Source organism: Pectinophora gossypiella, chromosome 10 (genome assembly GCF_024362695.1).
Source record: "Pectinophora gossypiella chromosome 10, ilPecGoss1.1, whole genome shotgun sequence".
Classification (NCBI taxonomy): domain Eukaryota; kingdom Metazoa; phylum Arthropoda; class Insecta; order Lepidoptera; family Gelechiidae; genus Pectinophora; species Pectinophora gossypiella.
In genome coordinates, this window is record NC_065413.1 from 14129657 (window position 1) to 14151136 (window position 21480).

Genomic DNA, 21480 nt, shown 5'->3' on the forward strand with positions numbered 1-21480 from the left:
ACAAAGTAAAGGTGCCAGTTTCCAGGTCAAAAAAAAAAAAAAAACAACAACAATGCTTTTTTGGCGACATTATAGTACAGTTACACTTTGTAAACAATGCTTTTATAGGCCATAGAGCGTAAACTTTTTCAAAGAGTTTAATTATGTATGTACTTATATTAGACTTTTTGGTTATTTAAATGCCAGATTAAAGTAGAGGAGTAGAAAAAATTTATTAAAACCCTAACATCTAATAGGCACCTTTATGTAAATTTCTCTAAGGAACATTTTCTACGCGGAAGGCGTATTTTGACAAAACGTCTTATCAATAACAATTGCCATAAAATGCTGCATCGAACACAAGCAAAAACCGTAAATAAGAAATAGACAAGTACATACAGTCTATAAATATGTATACACGTTAGCTAATCTTCAGAGATGTACCGAGCTACGATTTGATTTTCGAAATCTTACCAACTCTGAGGGTGGTATTAATAAACTAATCTCGGCTTTGAGACTGCTCTCAAGATCATGTCAATGTGACAGTTCTTATATAAAAACAGGGACTTGAGCATGATCTTGAGGGCAGTCTCAGCTGAAACTAGTTTATTAATACCACCCTAAGATTGTGAATCTTAGTGTCTATACTAGGGCAAAGTCGAAACGCATCGAAATATCAATCCAAAACTTTACAAATTCAACCATAAATACACAGAGTAACACTTTATAAAATGACGTAATGTGTTCGTTACGCTGTAGACTTTCAAGGTTGAATTTATTACGTTAAATTTCGGCCCGATACTTCGATTGGCTTTGACTTTGCCCCTATATAAACAGATCCTTACTGGGGTAAGAGTGACTTTTCAGAGCCCCAGAAGTAAGATAGAAAAATATCCTTATCATTTCATTTTGCAATAACCAGTTAGAACTTGATGCACGTACATAAGTACTAACCGGATATTTGCTAAAAGAGAAAGGATTTTGTGGAGTAACACTAACTTAAGGTGCTGTGAAAATTCACTCTTACCTCGGCAAAGATTCGAAGTACCCAGTTAAGATTTGAAAAATGATAAACTTACTACATCTCGACCCGTATACATATTTTAACACTTCAAAAATATTCCATACACGATATGTATATAAACAAATCAACAAAATATCAAAAAGCTACTAAATGTAGTTCCAACGATAGTCCTTAAAGTAAACAAAGTATAAAAATATAATAAAAAAAATGATTTGAACAAAACTTCATACATTATAAGTAAAAAGAAAATCAACATCCAACTGAAAATTCTTCTGCTCTTGATTCATCGAGGGTATATCAACCATAGTTACTAAAGCGTTTGCTGACGAAGCGCCCAACTTAATAGCGGCTCGACAACGGCGCGACACCGCCGATACGGACATGATAAGATGTAAAATTGTTTTAAATTAAAACTTGGTTAAAATTTACGGTGTAAGAGTATAGTGATTGTCACTAGTGACACGTATCTAGTGATGGTCACTAGTGACACGTATCTAGTGATGGTCACTAATGACGTACCTCATTGTGATAATCACTAGTGACGTACCTCGTTAGTGATAATCAACTAGTGACGCATTAGTGATGGTCACTAGTGACATTTCTCATTAATGATAATCACTAGTGACGTATATGTTTAGTGATGGTCACTAATGACGTATCTCAATGATGGTCACTGGTGGTGTATCTTCAGTGATGGTCACTGGTGACGTATCGTTCCCCGGTGTCGCGCGACGGTGCGGTGCTAGTGCAGCCCCCAGGAGGCGGCGTCGGCGTCGTCGGCGTGCTCGAACTCGCTCGCGCCGCTAGTGCCGCTCGTTGAAGGAGACGGTGTACCTGACGGGAAACATTCACTATTACTACATGCAATATCATTGGTAAATGTGGCATGGGTTAGAAAATAACTGTCCCACGGAGGTCGTTATACGTGGTAATATTCCTTATTCCATGCTATTAGTAAAAAAGTACATTGTTGGCAACATCAAAGTCTTCTAATAATATATTTTACTGTAATATATTTTGCTATGGCAATGTTACGGGACTTAGGCCACGGACTTTGCCGACGAGGCATGTTTTTTTATTTCTCGCTAACTTATGTAATTTTCTAGTTATTCAATATGGATTCTGGTAGGGCTCTAAGCTAGAACATCACCGATTGAGAAATTGGTCGGTGTACTGCGGAACGGAAGGCGATTGGGGCAACCACCGTTCTACACGCCCTATCTATGGAGTATTGAAGGCGATTACTCCACAGACAAGAGCGCAGCTCTTAAATAAAGAGATTCAATACAGTCCATTTCTAACAACATCTGGAAGGTTTTATTTACCGGAGCAACCATCGCCTCCAACATTGGTTCATACGAAACTGGGAAAAATTAGCGATATTTACCTTCATTATTAGGATGCAAGCCTCCGTTGTAGATGGGGGACGGGTCGTCGGGCTTGCTGGGGCCAGCGGCGGCGCGGGACCCGCGGGTCAGGTACCGGTGCTGCGACTGTGGGTGCTGCCACGACCAGCACGAGTGACAGAAGTATCTGCAATTATACAAACAGCTCTAAATACATTGTGGCGGACCCAACTAGTTGGCCACCTAGTTCCGCCCACATGCAACAGATGGCCACATTCAATAATGCAGTCTTCAAGCAGTTGTGAAACGCGATATCGAAGTTTACACAGCAAAACGCATATATACAACTTCCAACATAACACCGTTGGATCGTCGATCCTTAGTCACACTACTAACATGTGGCTAGCGGGGTACTATGCTCAGTTCAGTACCCCGAAAACATCCTTTGGCGGCAGTATACCCTCGCCGCCAAAACATAAACAGCCTATATACGTCCTATTGCTGAAAGAGGTTCAGCGCAGGCCAAGAGCAGAGGCAAGGAGAGAACTTTCAGCATGCTTAGCACCTTAAGCCTGCAACTATTTCTCGCCTCGACATACGTCACCCGTCACTCTCTCACAGTACTGCACAGAAAGAGACAGATCTCTGTCGCGGCAAGAAAGAGTCGCGTGCTTACGGTGGTAAGCCCGCTGATATCGACACGCCTAACTTTGTTACGATTTTCGTAAAGTGCAATCTCTCTTCTATCATGTGAGTCTCTCCATGGTTCTAACGGCCTCCGTGGTCCAGTGTTTGAGCGTTGTGCTCACAATCCGGAGGTTCCGGGGTCGAATCCCGGTGGGGACAAATCACAAAAAATCACTCCTAGTTTGGTTAGGACAATACAGGCTCATAACCTGATTGTCCAAAAGTAAGATGATCCGTGCTTCGGAAGGCACGTTAAGCCGTTGGTCCCGGTTATTACTTACTGATGTAAGTACGTAGTCGTTACACGAGTCTTATCGTTACACGAGTAATTTACCTCACAACCCACACGATCTTCTTCTATCGTGTGAGTTGTGAAGTGGATTACCAATCTCGACAACCCTGGTGTCAGGGTTAGTATTGAGCCACCAAAGAAAAAACAAAGTGCAGTATTGTTCCACAACGTCAAACTGCTGCTACTTTCTGATAACACTCAAAATTCAAACCTCCCAAATAACAGATCTTTATAGACGTCTGACCTAACCTTCCAACCCGCGAAGGAATAACCAGCCCAATACAGGTTAGGTCACATTATCACATACCTCCGAATCGCATTTCTAGAGTATGTGGGTGTTCCCACGATGTTTCCTTTCACCGCTACGCACGTGATAATATTTTATAAACTAAACATGAATTCGAAAATTGGTTTAGGTACATGTGCTGGGAATCGAACCTACGACCTCACAGTCAGTCGTGCGTGCTCCCAACTGGGCTACCACGGCTTTAGTGTACAGTCATGAGCAATATAATGTACTCACTTTAGGACTCTGTCGCACTAACAAATTTGACATTTAGTGAGACTTACAGTTCAATTTGTCAAAAAAGTTAATGTGACATGGTACCAAAGTGTATATACATATTAATGCTCGTGACCGTACATGCAAATAAATAATTTATTGGAAGCTGATAGATAACCAACCTGAAGCAAATAGGCTCCCGACAGAAGTAGGGCCCCTGATGCAGGTTGCACACCGAGCACATTGAGTCCTCCAAATAAGGGTCCACTTGCACCTGAAATATGAAATAAAGGTTCGTATCTACTGTGGTGACAGTGATTCTTAATTTTTTTTTTGTTTTGGTTTTCCCCGAAGGGTAAGGCAAAGGGAACTATGCCCATACAGCCATGTCTTACGTATTTTTTTTCTTGATGATTGATGAAATGATGAAAGATGATGATGATGAAACCTAAGCCCCCACCCTCGGAGTAGACTCCTACTCCGAACCCCTAACGAATTAACTCAAAAGTCCGCATAAACTTTCGAGTTATGAAGCGGCTTCCTGGCACGAAGCGAAAATAGGCAGATACACTTTGTTTATTGAATACTCAGATATGATAACACTCGGGAATGTCTTCCGACTAACTTAATGCGATCATTAACCACAAAACACCACTTCGTATTAATTATTTAGATTATTCAATGAAGAAAGCAACTGTCCCGTTCCCGTTTCCCGCCAAAAAGCCCAGTGATTCTTAAGAGTGGAGCTTTTTATTTTAGAAAATTAGGCAAACCCCGGACACTTCATACAAACAACCTCGTTTGACACAGACACTACACATTGACATTATCGTACACGCGCATCTGCGTGTGACGTCTAACGCCATACTCACTAACGTGACACCGTAACGAATACTGAGGGGGATGATTCAGACCATGATTCAGAGTTGATATTAAGTGGAATTTACTGTCGGAATGATTTTTTTTGTTTTTTTTTTTAAGTAAATTAATTTCCATTCCATATTTTTGCGACGGAAAATTCCAATTGAATACAACTCAGAATCATGGCCTGAATCATCCTTCAAAGTTTTCGTTACGATGTCTCTAACACCCTGTATAAGCTCACGACTATATCCGAACTGGAGTCAGGTACATCCATCACAAGATGAACTAAATATAAGTTACCACCCCTAAGGCCGGTCACATACATTCGGAATTCCGTTTCGGAATTTCGATTCGAAATATCGATTCGTAATATCGAACGCATTAAATCCATACAACATCTATGAATCAACCACATACTTAGTTTTTTCCGTTCGAAATTTAATCTGATTGGGAATTCCGTATGATGGCCTATGCATGGCCCAGTAACGGCGACGTATTTTTTTTTCCTTGATAGGTATAGCAACAGTGCTATCGCGATAAGAAAATCGTCGTCCATAATGCCAAATGTCTGAACTCAAGTTCTAGCGTCGCTCAACTGAGCCTTGTTATTCCGAACGGAAATAAACGTATGTGTGTGATATATTAACGGAATACCGAAACAGTATTTCGAATCGAAATTCCAAAACGGAATTCCGAATGTATGTGACCGGCCTTACAGAGCATTACAAAAAAAAATTAGCTCACCTTCTTAGTAAACTTGTCGGTGCATATCTCGACGTACGCCGCGGAGACGGCGCGCACGTAGGAGCGCACGTTGTTGAAGGTGACGCGGCCCGACCCGATGGGGTACTTGTTCTTGTCAGTGTCGATACCTGCGCACCAGCTACAGCTTACCTCACAATCCTCGTCACAGGAGGGGCAACCCGTAAGGAACATTGTGGTATACATTAAGGGCCTGTTTCACCACTTGCCCAAGAAGTTATGTACGGTCACGAGCATTAATATGTATACACTTTGGTACCATGTCACATTAACTTTTTTGGCAAATTGAACTTTAAGTCACACTAAATGTTAAATATGTTAGTGCGACAGAGTCCTAAAGTGGGTACATTATATTGCTCATGACTGTGTTGCTGTACTTTTCTATTCACGGCAAAGTGATTGCAATATTGGACCCGAATGGTGAAACAGACTCAAAAGGTGAACGCGCACCTAGACGAGCGCCATTTTTTTTTTTTGATGTGACTTATTGATTTGCCGCAGATGGCATTAGCTACTTGGCCGGACAAAACTAGACAGACGCCGAAGTAGTTACATTTTGCGGCAAAATGCAGGTAGCGGATAGATGCGCTTTCACCTTAAATTCTTTACATTACGGAACGTCGTTTAGAATATTGTTAGATCATGAAATAAGTGGCCAAATCAGATAGAATTCTAAAAATAAACATCAATGATTTATGGAGCCAGGACTTTTTAAAAGATTTTGGCCATTATAAGAGCTGGACTTAAATTTATTATATTTTTTCTTTCAAAGCAACTGGGAGTGATTTACTAATAATAAGAGTCGTCTATTGCACGAGTGATTAACTATCCAAGCACTTACCAGCGTAGACCACGCCCTGGAAGAGGTTGTTCATGATGGTGGCCAGCGCAGACGCTGAGAGCATCCCGTGCAGCGCGCCCACGAAGACCGTGCGGCCTGGTTCCAGCCGCGCTGACCCGCCGCTCACCCAGTTGGAGTCCGACACTGCCCAGGGGATGACTTGCGCCTGCGGGGAAACGGGAAGGTTTCAGTTCTAATTATACAAAATCAATTATACGCGAGGACCCCGTATAATGTGCGTTAGCAAAAAAAATATAAAAAAACTTTTTTCACAAATAACAGCAAGAAGAAAAACCTTTTATACATATACAACTTACAACTATCTTTTATATATATGGTGTCACTAACACCCTATATAGTACTATTTCCAAGAGAAGACCATTCCGCTGTGATTCCACTATGTGTCAAAGATAATAGATGAATGCATTTTCCAGTTTTTTCCGTACTCCCAGTCGAGCAGTGAACCATTCCACTAACCTGACCGATCACATGTTATGGCTAAACTTAGCAGTTGTCCCCTTACGTGTCGCGACGTACTACTGCTAATAGTCGCCGCCTCGACAATACCGTAACACCCGGCTATCCAAGCTAAACAATACCATAATACGTGGAGGCTGGAGTGGAACATGTTCGACGGCGCCAATTCGGACCTTATTCAGGACCCCTCGCAGAAGGTCAAACGAAAAATCTGGACCCGACTGAACCGGTGTAGGACCAACCATGGAAAGGTGTGCGTCAAGCTAGCGGCCTCAAAAAAAAATGGGCACGAAAAAATAATTTGACCATACCAAAAAATAGTACTCTTATTGAAAAAAATAGTACCTGTTGTAAAAAAAATAGTACCATCACGGTTCTGGATTTATAGCCATGCTTTATTGCACTTGCTAGCTTGACGGTGAGCGAAATTTGGCGAGAGTTAACGACAAGGTCTTTCGCTTTGATTTAAACGCCAAAAAATAGTACCGAAATAGTACTCACCCCCTGCAAAATACCGAAAGTAGTACTTCAACGGTTCCAAAGTTATAAAGGCAGTTCTTTGATCCCGCTAGCTTGACGTTTTGAAAATACCTATTATCTGGGGAATGCTTGCATACTTCAGTTTGTAACTAATGTCAATAAACTCGTATGAAATAGTACTCCCTACCATCATAATTTGGATCTGATTCTCTTTGTAGAAATATGTCAAAAAGTAATTATAACCTATGTCATACATTTATCACGACAAGTACAGTCAAGAATGTTGTCAGATTTTAGTATTTTTCCCCATTTTTGGGTAAAAATTGGTGAAGTGCCAGGGTTGTCAGATGAAAGTAATATAATTGTTGAAACTCTGAGTTATTCTACAAATACTGCAAATTATTTATTAACAAACACTTCGATCCGTAACAAAGGTATAAATTATAAAATAAAACAGCAGATTAAAAATGTATTATGATGTATTAAAATCACAGATTGTTTTCGATAAGAACTAGACCCATGCAGCCATTTTCTATTAAAATTAGTGCATATGGGTGTATGCAATAGGAATTTTTTGTAATAGCAGCACTCTGAAGTGCAAAGAAATGGTAGGGTAGACCTCCAAAATGGCAATACTTACGAATAAATTGTGAGGTTATGTAATTGTCTACGTGACTGTATCAACAACAAATGTATGGCATAGGTTATGATGATTTTTTAACATTTCTACAAAGAGAATCGGATCAAAATTATGATGGTAGGGAGTACTATTTCATACGAGTTTATTGACATTAGTTACATACTGAAGTATGCAAGCGTTCCCCAGATAATAGGTATTTTCAAAACGTCAAGCTAGCGGGATCAAAGAACTGCCTTTATAACTTTGGAACCGTTGAAGTACTACTTTCGGTATTTTGCAGGGGGTGAGTACTATTTCGGTACTATTTTTTGGCGTTTAAATCAAAGCGAAAGACCTTGTCGTTAACTCTCGCCAAATTTCGCTCACCGTCAAGCTATCAAGTGCAATAAAACATGGCTATAAATCCAGAACCGTGATGGTACTATTTTTTTTACAACAGGTACTATTTTTTTCAATAAGAGTACTATTTTTTGGTATGGTCAAATTATTTTTTCGTGCCCATTTTTTTTTTGAGGCCGCTAGCTTGACGCACACATGGAAAGTCAAACCATCACCTACATAAATGCAATAAGGCCGCCTATTGTACTTATGTTTTTATTATGTTTAAGTCCTTTGTATATGTCGTTGTGCAATAAAGTATGATTGATTGATTGATAAATGGGGCTAAGAGGATTCGCCATACTGTGAATGTGATCACCCGGATCAAACCATATCTCACATAGTGAACGAGTGCCCTCTGCGCCGGTTCCCAGGTGGCATAGCCGAGCTGCATTGTGTGACGGATGCGGCAGAGACTTGGTTGGGGGAGCTTAAGCTGGATATATAATCCACGCAGGACATTTTATTTTTGTCTGCCATACATACATAAACTCACGCCTATTTCCCACCGGGGTAAGCAGAGACTATAGAATTCCATTTGCTTCGATCCTGACACACTTCTCTTGCTTCATCCACATTCATCAATCGCTTCATACACGCACGCCGGTTCAGAGTAGATCGTATTGAACCTTTTCTAAGGACATCTCCAATTTGATCATCAATTTGTCTGCCATAAGCAATAATAATAATACCATAATTACCTCCTTGCTGCGCATCTTCCTAGAGGCGACACGGTAGTACCAGTTGTTGCCGTCGCGGCGGCTCGCAGCCAGCAGCGCCCTGACACGTCGCTCGCTTTCAAACGTCACGTACGCGAAGCCTCTGGGGCCCGCGACCGAGCCGTCCTCACGCCCGGGGTACTCCACCCTGGAAATTGTACAATTAAGTCCATGGCCTATATCCCCTGTATGAAGGGGCAGGGATAGGTGTATATAGTCCTTGTTGTATCCGACAACGGCGACCTCAGTCTTACCTCGTGCGCTCGAATTTGACTGGCAAAGTCAGACTTTGTTCTAAAAACCTGGTCAAAATAGTGGACAGCTATTCTGCCTCCAATGTGAGGTGTATAGTATACAGGGTGTTTGTGACATTGTAACGAAAACTTTGAGGGTTGATTCAGTTGATATCAAGTGGAATTTTCCGTCGCAAAAGTATGGAAATGAAAATAATTAAAAAAAAAAAAACATTTTTCCGACAGGAAATTTCTCAGAAATCTACTCAGAATCATGGTCTGAATCATCCCTCTCATCATTCGTTACGGTGTCACTAACACTCATACCTACTTGTATGGCTACTTTATGTACTTTGACGGGGTGTAAATGACACCGTAATGAATACTGAGAGGGATGAATCAACTCATTATTCAGAGTGAATATCAAGTGGATTTTTCCATCGCAAAAGTATACAATTGAAAATATTAAAAAAAAAAAAACAAAAAGAAACGAATTTTGCGACGGAAAATTCCACTTGATATTACCTCAGAATCATGGTCTGAATCCTCCCCCTCAGAATTCGTTACGATATCACTAACACCCTGTATAGTTAAATGTTGGTGCTGTTGGCAACACCAACTAAAATACTTTTTTTGTGTTTAATTTTTACTCTGTCACTTTCTCTCGCTCTGTGTAACAAGCACCCACGCATTACCAATAAATCTATAAATCTCAAGTTGGGCGTTTAATCGGAAGACCAGACCTCAACAGGTGCGACTCACCGTACAGGCTGGAAGTGTCGGAAGGTGTGCAGCAAGCCCTGCTCGCTGATGTCGTAGGGCAGGCCTCCGATGAACACCTTGACGCTGAACCCGCCGCTGGGGTCGGTGCAGCGTGCTGGCAGCGGCCCACTCCAGCTGAGGCACTGGGTACCGTTGCGGCCGCTGGACACCACGCCACCTGCGGCACACGAGGCTCCTTCAAGGACACCATCACTAGCGGGTACACCTTTTACAAGCGGTCATTACGAACGGGGCAGTAAATAAATCACAATGTGTGTGTATTGTGTATCTATGTAATACTAATATTAGTGAGTAAGAAATCATTGTTACTAACATCCTGGGTCCAAGTTACCCGTAATATATATTTTTTTTATTACTGTTGGCAACATCAAAGTCATAATATATTTTTACTATAATACTATTTGTTTATGGATGAGAATAGCACACGACCGGAAAGGATGGCGTGATTTGCTCTGGCAACATTACTTACGCCATGGACTTTTTCGAGTTGAAGGTACAGTCCTTAAAAGCGACAAGGATCCGACTTGCCTCTCGTACAAAATACAGGGTGTTAGTGACATCGTAACGAAAACTGAGAGATGATTCAGCTCATTGTTCCGAGTTAATATCAAGTGTAATTTTCCATCGCAAAAGTATAGAATTGAAAATAATAGTAATAAAAAAAATTGGCGACGGTAAATTCCACCTGATATTAACTCGGAATCAAGGTCTGAATCATCCCCCGCAGTATTCGTTACGATGTCACTAACACGATGTATACTTCTATTAAGCTTCGTGTCAGCAGCACAATTGAAACGGCAAATATTCCAGACGTACTCTCCTAGCATACTTTCTTGTCAGACGTCACTTCTTCAGAGACCCAAGTAGTAGGCACTTCGGGTCGAAGGTAAAATTATATTTTTCAGACTAAAACTAGGTAAATAGATATAAAAATGAATATGTACATACAAAACGACGCTCGGCGCGGCAACACGCGCATCTCGTCGCGCGCCGGGCCCGACGGCGGCAGCTCCGTGCTCCAGGGGGAGTCCATCTGCACATGGAAACCAATTTAACTCTGCTATGAAAGAGCACTGGTTAGGATATTCGAAGATAGCGTCTTTTTTGACGCGACTCATTGTAGATTTGCCGCAGATAGCTTTAACTACTTGGCCGGACAAAGCGAAGATAGCAAAAATTTCCTCCCGCATATAATAAAAACTAGTATAGTAAATTTGAAAAAAATTACAGCTTTCATACAAATTTTTAAGCTTATGAACGTCTTAAGTTTTGATATACACGGCACTGGTGATCAGCTTGTATGTAATGTCCTAACCAAACTAAAGCTTGCTTTACCGCACGAGATATCACAAAAGGCTCACAGAATGATTTTTGTAATATGTTCCCACCGGGATTCGAACCATCACGCCAAAGCATCGTTTCGGCACAGAATGTCCTATTCGCAAAATGTCCAGCGGTCGCAAATAGTCTAATTCGCGGAATGTCCAATTCACAAAATGTCCATTTCGTATTGGACTATTTGCGATCGGTGGACATTTTGCGAATTGGACATTCTGCGTGTAAACGCAAAGCATATTCCACCACGCTGCTCGACTTCAGGTTGGAGGCGTTTCTTACGGATAGCCCTCCGAAGCACGAGAATAATCTTACTTTTTCGGACAATCGCGTGACTCAAGCCTCCAATGTCCTTGCCAAACAAAAGGTAGTCTTAAAGTGATATCGACAATGTTCCCATTGGGAATCGAACCCAAGACCACGGTGGCCAAGATACGAGTAAACATACAACAGGATACTCACATTTTTATCAGCATCGTAGCTGAGCCGCATGTGTATAGAGGTCTTCACCCGCGGGGACGCCGCTGCCGGCATCGCCAGGGCCTTCTGAAACACGCCCTTACTGTACCACTGCATGAACATGCATTAGTGGAAGCTAATAACTAAAAAAAACGCAACAGCTGCTTAAATTCCCGTAAAACCGATAAGGGGTTTCCTTTCTAAATATACATCCATTACTGAAGCGCTCTGGTCATCTATCGTTTTGGTATTGCCCAACAGGAGACCTAAGATGGAGCTCGCTCGCCCAGAAGGTGCCAGTTGGCACGTAACAAACACGAGTTGGCACCTTCTGGGCAAGCTCACTCCATCTTAGGTCTCGTCAATGCCTTCAGGCAAGTCTGAGGCCAAGAACAAACCCATCAAAGGTAAAAATTAAAACTCGGTATGCCAAAACGCTGTAAGGGGAGGAAAATCAAATCAAAAAACCCTCTTATAAAACTAAGTACGATCCAATCCATCCCATTGCGTTTCCACTGCTTAGTTCAAGAGTTTCCTAGACGACTTCTCAGATTATTCAACCTATAAATACCAATTATTCGAGGACAGTACATGCAGCTAATAACTTAAACAGTCTGAGATCCCTGCTGGACACAGGCGACCCTCGGACAACTGGAGGGAGTAAGGAACGTACTCCACCACGCTGCTCCAGTACGGGTTGGTCGAGGCATTTTTACGGCTAAGAGCCGAAGTACATCATCTTTGTACCAAAGGACAGTCTCACATAACTTCGACAATATCCCCATCGGGATTCGAACCCGAACCTTCAGGGGTCTGTTTCATAACATTTACAATTGTAAATTACAACGACAATTTGGTGTTCATTACGTAGCTAGTATGAAACTGCAAAATATTCGTGATCATACACTCCGCAATGTACATCAAATCGTCTTTGTCATTTACAATTGTAAGTTTTATGAAACGGGCCCCAGATCGTGAGTCCTAAACTAATCACTTGACAATAGAAGCCATTCTCGCTGAAGAGATTAAATGCGTTATAAAAGGTAGTGTGTACTCACTAAGGACGCGACAAGATCGGTGATCCCTTGTCCATTGGTCTCCTCACCCCACCCGGTCCCGGGACGCGCGCTCTCACTGGCAAACAGAAGATATAAAGTTAAAGCTGGTATAAGTTGCACCTAGACGCGCCGAAGTCCTCGCAATTTGCGGCAAAAGACTGGTCATTACATCTTCACCTAACTTTATACATACTTTTTCCCACAGAAGTAGAGATTCTTCTTCTAAAAAGTAAGATGATCCGTGTTTCGGAAGGCACGTTTTGTCGTTGGTCCCGGTTACTACTTACTAACGTAAGTAAGTATTCGTTACATGAGCCATGTCAGGGGCCTTTGGCGGCTCAATAATAACCCTGACACCAGGGTTGGTGAGGTTGGTAATTCACCTCACAACCCACACGATAGAAGAAGTAGAGATTATTGTAATTACTTGATATTGGATAACTATTGCCGTTCCTCATGATAGAGGTATAAAAAATATATATATTTCTGCTTCGATCCTGACACTTCTCTTAGTCCACATTCACCAATACACATACATGTCCCACTGCTGGGCACAGGCCTCCCCTCAATCAATCGGAGGGGGTATGGAGCACACAACGCTCTTCCACAGCTGGTGTTGGTGTTTTCGTAAAAAAACTATAACATGAGCCGACAATTGGGCATAAGAGGTACATCCACCTCAAGAACTACCATTCCCTCACAGTGCTCTTAGACTAACGTGATAGGTGGTGAGCCGTATCGCCGTCTATAATGAGCCAACTATGTTAGTGAAAAGCGCACTTAAGATAAGTTTAACTCGGTGGGAAATAGGCGTGAATTTATGTATTTATGTATGTATGTAACTCATTAGTGCACGGGGTTCGGGGCTCGAAAAAACTTTATAGAAACCTCAATTTAAAAGCCAAAAACCAAGTTGCTCACCTGTAGCTAGCAAAGGCCCTTGGATGTCGCGGCGGGAAGCAGGCGGCGGGCACGAGCGACCGCGGCGTCTGCGCCGCCTCTGGGCTGCCTGGCTCCTCCCACCGCCACTCGTCAGAGTTGCAGTCCTACAAGCAAATGACCATTCAATACAATACAAGTTACTTGCATAAGTAGTTGTCAAAACGGTGGGGTTCCCTCATTCAGCGCTTATCGCTGTCGGTCCACCCACTAGGGTCGGTTAATTCTTTCAAATATTCTTCCTCTTAGACGACGCCCTGACCCGAGGTTCGCACCCAACTGCGCACCCTCAGGTCTGTTGTTGGCCTGTTGTTGTTAGGTTTGATTGTACCTAATGAGAAAATACGTATAAGCTGTACAACGCCATCTATATTGTTTTTGGTGAACGTAGCTTGGAATGTGACTCATTAAATTACCCGATCCACCCAGACCGATGCGTCAGTCACATCGAGACCGGGAAAATCATAGCTATAAACATGGTATAATACCAGGTATGCTCAATCATATGACAAGCCGCCATTGCTAGCCCATTGATGACGTACGTGTTACCATCCAATTGGGATCTCCAACATTTCAAGGACGTAAATTTTATTATTGAAAATTAAGTGAATCACCAACTGATGTATTTAATTACTATTATTGGTTACATATACCTATAAAAACATTACAACTGTAAGTAAATATTCTACTAAAAGTACAAAATCCTTGCAGAGTAAATTAAAAACATTGAACGTGGGTAATTTATTTTTTACGAAATGGCAACGCAGGTTCGGATGACGTCAGCTTGAAATGCTAGTCGTCAGTTTTGAGCATACCTGGTCTTCTTATACCATGGCTATAAAGACTAGCACAGATATCGTGGTTACCATGGTTACGCTCCACCAATTTGCTATTAGACTACACGACCCTGATCGCCGCGCCCGTGACCTTAACGCATCAGGCATGATGTATTGGCAAATGTAACAACGCTTTCGAATTATTTATCAAAAGTAGTAGTATTTATCAAAATAAATAAAAGTGGTAGTAAGACGTAAGACAAAGGCGTTGCACGTATTAGAGTGACTTAGTGTACTTTCGAACAAAAAGTATGGATACAGTAAGAAATTTTCAACCGAATGAATTGGACAGTTTCCTAGGTCAAAGATAAATTATGAAATTCTGATTACTAAATAAAGACCGATCCATAGGTGACAAAAAAACGTTTTTTATTGAACAAAAATAAAAATTAATAATAACTTCGTATTTTGACGTTTAGTAAAAAGTAAACGATTTGACTAGTTGGAAACTACCCTATTGCAGTAGTTTAGTCCAATAAGACTAGAACAAGCAACTAAGTTAAATGAAATAAGGACAATAACGGAATGTACGCTTGCATCCGAAACCCCGGGCCCATTATTCAAGTTGGAAAAATAGCCAGACAAAACATATTCCGTAGCTAGCGAGCGGAAACGCTTCCCGAATCCAAGTTTTCCGGGGTCGCGGCTCCGGTCCGCGATTAAGCCTCGCTTGGCACGGCCTACACAAATAATATTAAATTGCCATGCCAATGCCAATACACGCCCACTCGCTGCCAACTCCGCGATTGCAACCAGATCTAACTTAAGGGCCTTGCCAAGGATGCAGACATGTTTATAATGACCGCGACTTAGTTATCAGAACGGCCTCCGTGGGCCAGTGGTTGAGCGTTAACAAAACATCTCCATTGACATGGGCACCTACAAAACCATTAACCAACTTTAAGAAGACTACCAGCGGCCTCTGTGGATCCGGAGGTCCCGGGTTTGAATCCCGATGGGGAAATATCACAAAAATTACTTTGTGATTAGTTCGGTTAGGACATTACAGGCTGATCACTTGATAGTCCGAAAGTAAGATGACCCGCGCTTAGGAAGGCACGTTAAGCCGTTGGTCCAACCCCACCATTAACCAACTTTAAGAAGACTACCAGCGGCCTCTGTGGTTCTGTGGTTGAGCATTGGGCTCACAATCCAAAGGTCCCGGGTTCGAAACCTAGTGGGGAAATATCACAAAAATTACTTTGTGATCCCTAGGCTTTACCCTTGCAGGCTGATCTCCCGATTGTCCCAAAGTAAGATTATCCGCGCTTCGGAAGGCACGTTAAGCCGTTGGTCCCGGTTACTACTTACTGATGTAAGGAAGTGATCGTTACACGAGTCATGTCAGGAGCCTTTAGCGGTTCAATAGTAACCTTGACACCAGGGTTGATGAGGTTGGTAATCCACCTCACAACCCTCACGACAGAAGAAAGTTATCGGAAGTAGATAGTTTATGCGTCTGGACAATAAATAAGTAGAAGGAATGTGCGCAGGCAGAAACCAATACTTTAAACCAATGTTATACATACTGTCATGAGCAATATCATGTACCCACTTTAGAACCTTCTCGCACTATCATATTTGACATTTAATGAGACTTGCGGTTTAATTTGCAAAAAAGTTAATGTGACATGGTTTCAAAGTGTATACACATATTAGTACTCATGACCGTACATAAATTCACGCCTGTAACGCACATGGAATTCGGTAGAAGTACAAAAAACCTTGTAGTCACTAACATCGTCAATTTACAGTGACAAATAAGACTAAAGCTTGAAACTTTTGTAAAAGGAAACACCAGCATCTTTAAAATTCCAATAGAGTTGCTGGCACTAATTGCCATTTAGAATGAGCCAAATCACTTGAGCAATTGGACAATGAATAGATCTTTTCGTTAAAGTACCTACAGGAAATAACATTTTGCACGAATACTATTAATCGGAATCATCTGAACCGCATCTATTTTGCAAACTACAAAGCTCAAAACATCTCCATGGACATGGGCACCTACAAAACCATTAACCAACTTAAGACTACCAACGGCCTCCGTGGTCTAGTGGTCGAGCGTTGGGCTCACGATCCGGAGGTCCCGGGTTTGAATCCCGATGGGGAAATATCACAAAAATTACTTTGTGATCCCTAGTTTGGTTAGAACATTGTAGGCCGATCACCTGATTTTCCGAAAGTAAGATGATCCGCGCATAGGAAGGCACGTTAAGCACTTGGTCCCGGTTACTACTTACTGATGTAAGTGTGTAGTCGTTACATGAGCTATGTCAGGGGCTTTGCGGCTCGGTAATAACCTTGACAGCAGGGTTGATGAGGTTGGTATTCTACCTCAACCGACACGATAAGAAGACTACCTAAGCTTGTTTTTCTATCGCCGTGTTCTGATTGAACAAATTAAAACAATCTTGTTCCGCAGAACAAGAGGCAATCTCAACGCAACTGCCGTATAAGCTAATAGAAGTGCAGTGGAGTCACATGCATTATTTGGCACGACCCACCCATTAATACGATCACTTGGCAGCCGCCGAACATTAGACCACATCAAACCGACGGATGCGACGTTATACTCACAATAAAACCCTCCGCTTTGTACTTCAAATTAACATTCAGACTTTTGGCATGACAAATCCTTATAATTTTTAACGGCATAATGCTTGGAATAGTGTCAAAATGAGGGTAGGTGCTTATATTTTGCATGTACGCGCCGTCAGACGTTAAAATTTAACATTAAGTGCAAGCACCTTGTGAAACCAAGTCTTGGCAAATGGTCTGAACTTCGTATGAATTAATAAATCACGATCTAAATTCTCAGGATAGTTTCAGTTAATTTATCGCGGGTAGGTGATATTGGCGCCCGGAGAGTTGGGTTGAGACCGCAAGCGATAAGATAGCTTGTCGCCAGCATTTTTCCAGATTACGGAAAATGACAACGGAACCAGTTCATAATCCCAGAATAAATTTACACAAGCAAACTTGAAAGGATTTGCGAACCGAGATTTCATACCGTAATAACGTGCTACTTTTGGTTTCAATTTGAAATTACTACTAGATTGAATACGCAATAAGATAAACCTTACAATCGGGAACTATAAAAAACAAAAAGTACGAACTCGACGGTAAATGCAAAAAACATATTTGGCTATTTTATTTCTCACATTTCCACTGTGGAATACAAAACCACCTTCACATGACGAAAAACACCCTCAAAAATGATTTACGTAAAGCACGTGGCATATTTAGAAAAAAAAATCAAGGTACCCTCAAAGTTCTTTACTACGAAAACCGTGGAAACTATGCTAGTAAAGTTCATTTGGCGCCCAAACTGGGGCACGTGCTCGATGTCTACGAAATACGACTTCCACGTCAGGAAATACAGAATGAATGGTTTAAAATAAAACTTGGCGCCCAGTGTGGGACCGTTTACACCACGTGCTTTTTACTGAACTATGAAATCCACGTGTTTAGAATGTATATACGTAACAAATAACGAAGCCACATGGTTATACACTGAAAAGTATTTTCGAGTAGTTGTAGTGTCAAAGATAGTTGTAATTTGAAAATAAGAGGTTCCTTCAATCCTAGACGGTAGATTTGAAAACATACTTTGAAATTCTAAAATGTGTCCTAAACCGTGGAAAAATAGAAATATAGACGAAAATGTTGGAGCAAACCCACAGCACACAAGAAGCCTCGTTTTCCAAACGGTTTTCACGTAAAACATCTAAAAGTTGTACCACTCACATTACCACGATGGTTGGGCGCGGGCGCGGCGGCGGGCTGCAGGCGGGCGGCGTCGAACCCGAGAAAGTCCGCCAGCGATCGCCGGTTCTCCGCTGAGCCACCAGCCCCGCGGCTTGTATCCTGAGGGAAATAAGTACAGTCAGATTTGGTTTTGTCGAATTTTCTAGATTTTTGCGAGAGAGGGTAAACAATTTACGAGTGCTGCGATCGTCTATGCTAGATAGACCTGTGTTACGATGCTTGCAAATGTAGTCTAATCCCACGATAAAAACACGTTAAATGCTGGGCAAATCGAAAAATATCTAGTGATAACCTCATTTTGTAAGTAAATCCATAAGTATTTCAATAATTTTGAAAACTAGGCAATTGAGGGTACTTGTAAAACTTAATTGAAAATTAACACGTGGCACCACATCGTGCGTAGTTAGGCTTTAGACTGTAAAGCAAGGTAAAAACCTTGAGTAAAAAGCAATCAGGATTTTATAATAAGATTCAAATTAAAAAGAAGTTTTTAAAAATAGAATGTTGAAGCGTATTCAAACGAAATAATTCAAAAGTACAACTTTAAAGCGATAGAAAAAGAAAATAAAAAGTTCTAACCTGATGTAGCAGCGGCATAAGTGCCGCTAAAAAGTTTCGAAGTCGTTCAGGTGGTCGTCTGGGCTCGCTCGGCCAGAGTCTCCCCTCTAGTTGTTCGCGCGGCGGCGGCGCACACCCGACTGACGGCAGCGGCGCGCGCCGCGCAGCACGAAGCCACCACCCCGCCCATACCCCCACTCCCGCCCCCACCCAACACAAGCCACACCTTCCTTTTAATTCCACACTTTATATTTTTAATACTTGTTATTTCTAAAAATGTTATTTGTTAATAATTTTAATCTGAATTTAGATTTCATAAAAACATAGTTCAGATTTTTAAAGACACTGAAAAATATTTACCTTTCATAAAGGGATGTTTCACGTGGGCGGGTTTCTGGTAAAGGGTGGGGGCACGCTCCCTATGATTGGCATGTTTTATGGCGCGGCGTGTACATGAAGAAAAGTCAATACACGAACTTTGAGATTGTAAACTTTTTGCGTTAAATGTACTTTTTTTATAATAAACTTAATTTCCTTTTTAATGTTTTGTGTTATAAAGTAAGAATTCGTAATTTTCATTTTTAATATTAATTATTTTTATCAACTCAACAGAAAAAAAAGAAATAAGGCAAAGGCAATGAAACAACATATTATTTTTAAAATCACATATAAGCATTTTATTTCCTTTAGTGATTTTTAAAACATCATTTTCGTATTCAATACATCTGAGAAACATAAACTTGATATAAACTGAGAAGATACGTAATCAATCAGGATAATGATTTTATATTTTACCAATGGCAATATTTTGCAGACTTTCTGACGATCCGAACACGGTGATTGGTTCATTTATTACACTGCACAACAGCATTTCTGATGATTGGGTTCCGATACATGATATAAAGTCAATTTTTAAAGACAATTTAAAATCTGTGACTAAAATTTCTCTATCAGCTCTAGTTAAAAAAATATGGCATATGGGTCCTTTAACAATAAAACACAATATTTTAAAGATGATCCTACTTTATTTCGTAATTAATTTGAAAAAACTTTAATTTTTTGGACTTCCTTGCTGAAGATGAAGCCAGAGATGCGTTCTGGATGCTCCAACAATAGTCAGCCATCATGTGCGCGTTTCAGTAGCCTTGATAGCGTTCCTCCATTGTACAAAGGTCCTGGTGGAATCGTTTGCCCTGTTCTTCACTTAGATCCCCAAGATTGGCAGGAAAATAGTCCAGGTGGTTGTGAAGAAAGTGTTACTTGATGCTCATGTTACATCCAAGCCTTTGAAAGTTAGTCATTAATTGTTCAATATGTTGAGAGTAATCTGAACTTTTATTGTTTCCTAAAAAATTTTGGACAACCCAATCAAACTCATTTCATGCGTTTTTCTCATTTTCTGTCATAATATCCGTAAAATTTGAGTAATTTATTAATGATCTTATCTGAGACCGATCAAAATTGCCTGGTTTTATCTTCTCTGCACTCGATTTCGCCTCAAAATCCATTGGCTCCTGTGGTGAAGCATCAGCTTGAGGTTCAGGTGGCATCTTAGGGTTCAAGATACGTCTACACGCCGTCCGAATACATGGATATTCCCATTTTTTATGATTTTTTCGGTTAATGCCAGTTATGTTCACCAAACAAAAATAGCAGTCGTCCAAGTGGTTTACGGGTTTGTCCCAGATTATAGCACTTTCGTACCTAAATCTGTTTCTTTTCTTATTTGTCCACAAACGTATAAACTCAACGCACGTTTTACATACCTTTTGCGGAATCCAAGGCTTTTTTTTTAATTCATAGGGTGTCCAAAGTAATTTTTCTAAGCCTCATTAACGAACGCTGTCACATTTAAACGGTATTCTTTAAACATATACTCTCCGCAAATAAAGCAAAAATGATTTGAATCATTTATACACACTCGACTTGATGATGCCATTTCAAATTGTATTAAAATATTAATATTTTTTTTATTGTGTGCAAATTAAGACTGAAACTTAGCGAATTTTGAGTGAATGCTATAAATCGTAAACAAGAGCTGTTACAAAAAAAATGAGGGTATATTTAGAATCAGCGACATCAAATTAACAAACATAATGCATCAAAAGTCAATCATCAGGCAAAAATTGCAATTTTGTTGTCCAGTGTTATCAGTGTTGCCAAGTAGACCCAAATTTTTCAGTTTTTGCCACACTATACATAATTAGGACTCGGGCACACCGGAGTCACGTACGCTTTAAGTTCTCTGTACCTACTAAAATGCACTTTGGGAACTGTACCTGACGGTGGATACCGAAATTCCATCGGTCACTGTTTTTCGGCAATCATGACTGATGGAGACTGATGCTTGAATGATAGTGTAACAGTTCAGAAACTTAACGTATTCCCAGTAAGACCATTTTGAGTATAGCCTGTAATTTGATGGTGTGTTTACAAGTTACACTTACTGCTTATGTTTAAGTTACTCGTTAATCAAGTACGAACCTAAAGTTTGAATTGGAAAGTAAAAAATAAAAC

General features: G+C 40.9%; 1 protein-coding gene across 2 annotated transcripts; it reads right to left on the bottom strand.

The window, feature by feature from the left end:
- Positions 1-212: 212 nt before the first annotated feature.
- On the bottom strand, positions 213-19088 carry LOC126370069 (cytoplasmic polyadenylation element-binding protein 1-A). Of its 2 annotated transcripts, none has more exons than XM_050014721.1 (13): positions 18985-19088; positions 18385-18504; positions 13781-13905; positions 12860-12935; positions 11805-11885; positions 10956-11040; positions 9987-10164; positions 8974-9139; positions 6298-6463; positions 5439-5566; positions 4013-4104; positions 2391-2536; positions 213-1837 (listed from the first exon to the last, which is right to left on the bottom strand). In XM_050014721.1, exons 1-13 carry the CDS (start codon positions 19000-19002, stop codon positions 1746-1748), a joined length of 1473 nt encoding a protein of 490 aa, XP_049870678.1. In that variant the 5' UTR covers positions 19003-19088; the 3' UTR covers positions 213-1745. The 2 variants fall into 2 exon arrangements, with proteins under 2 accessions (XP_049870678.1, XP_049870677.1); XM_050014720.1 differs by having other exon boundaries at positions 11805-11888.
- Positions 19089-21480: the final 2392 nt, after the last annotated feature.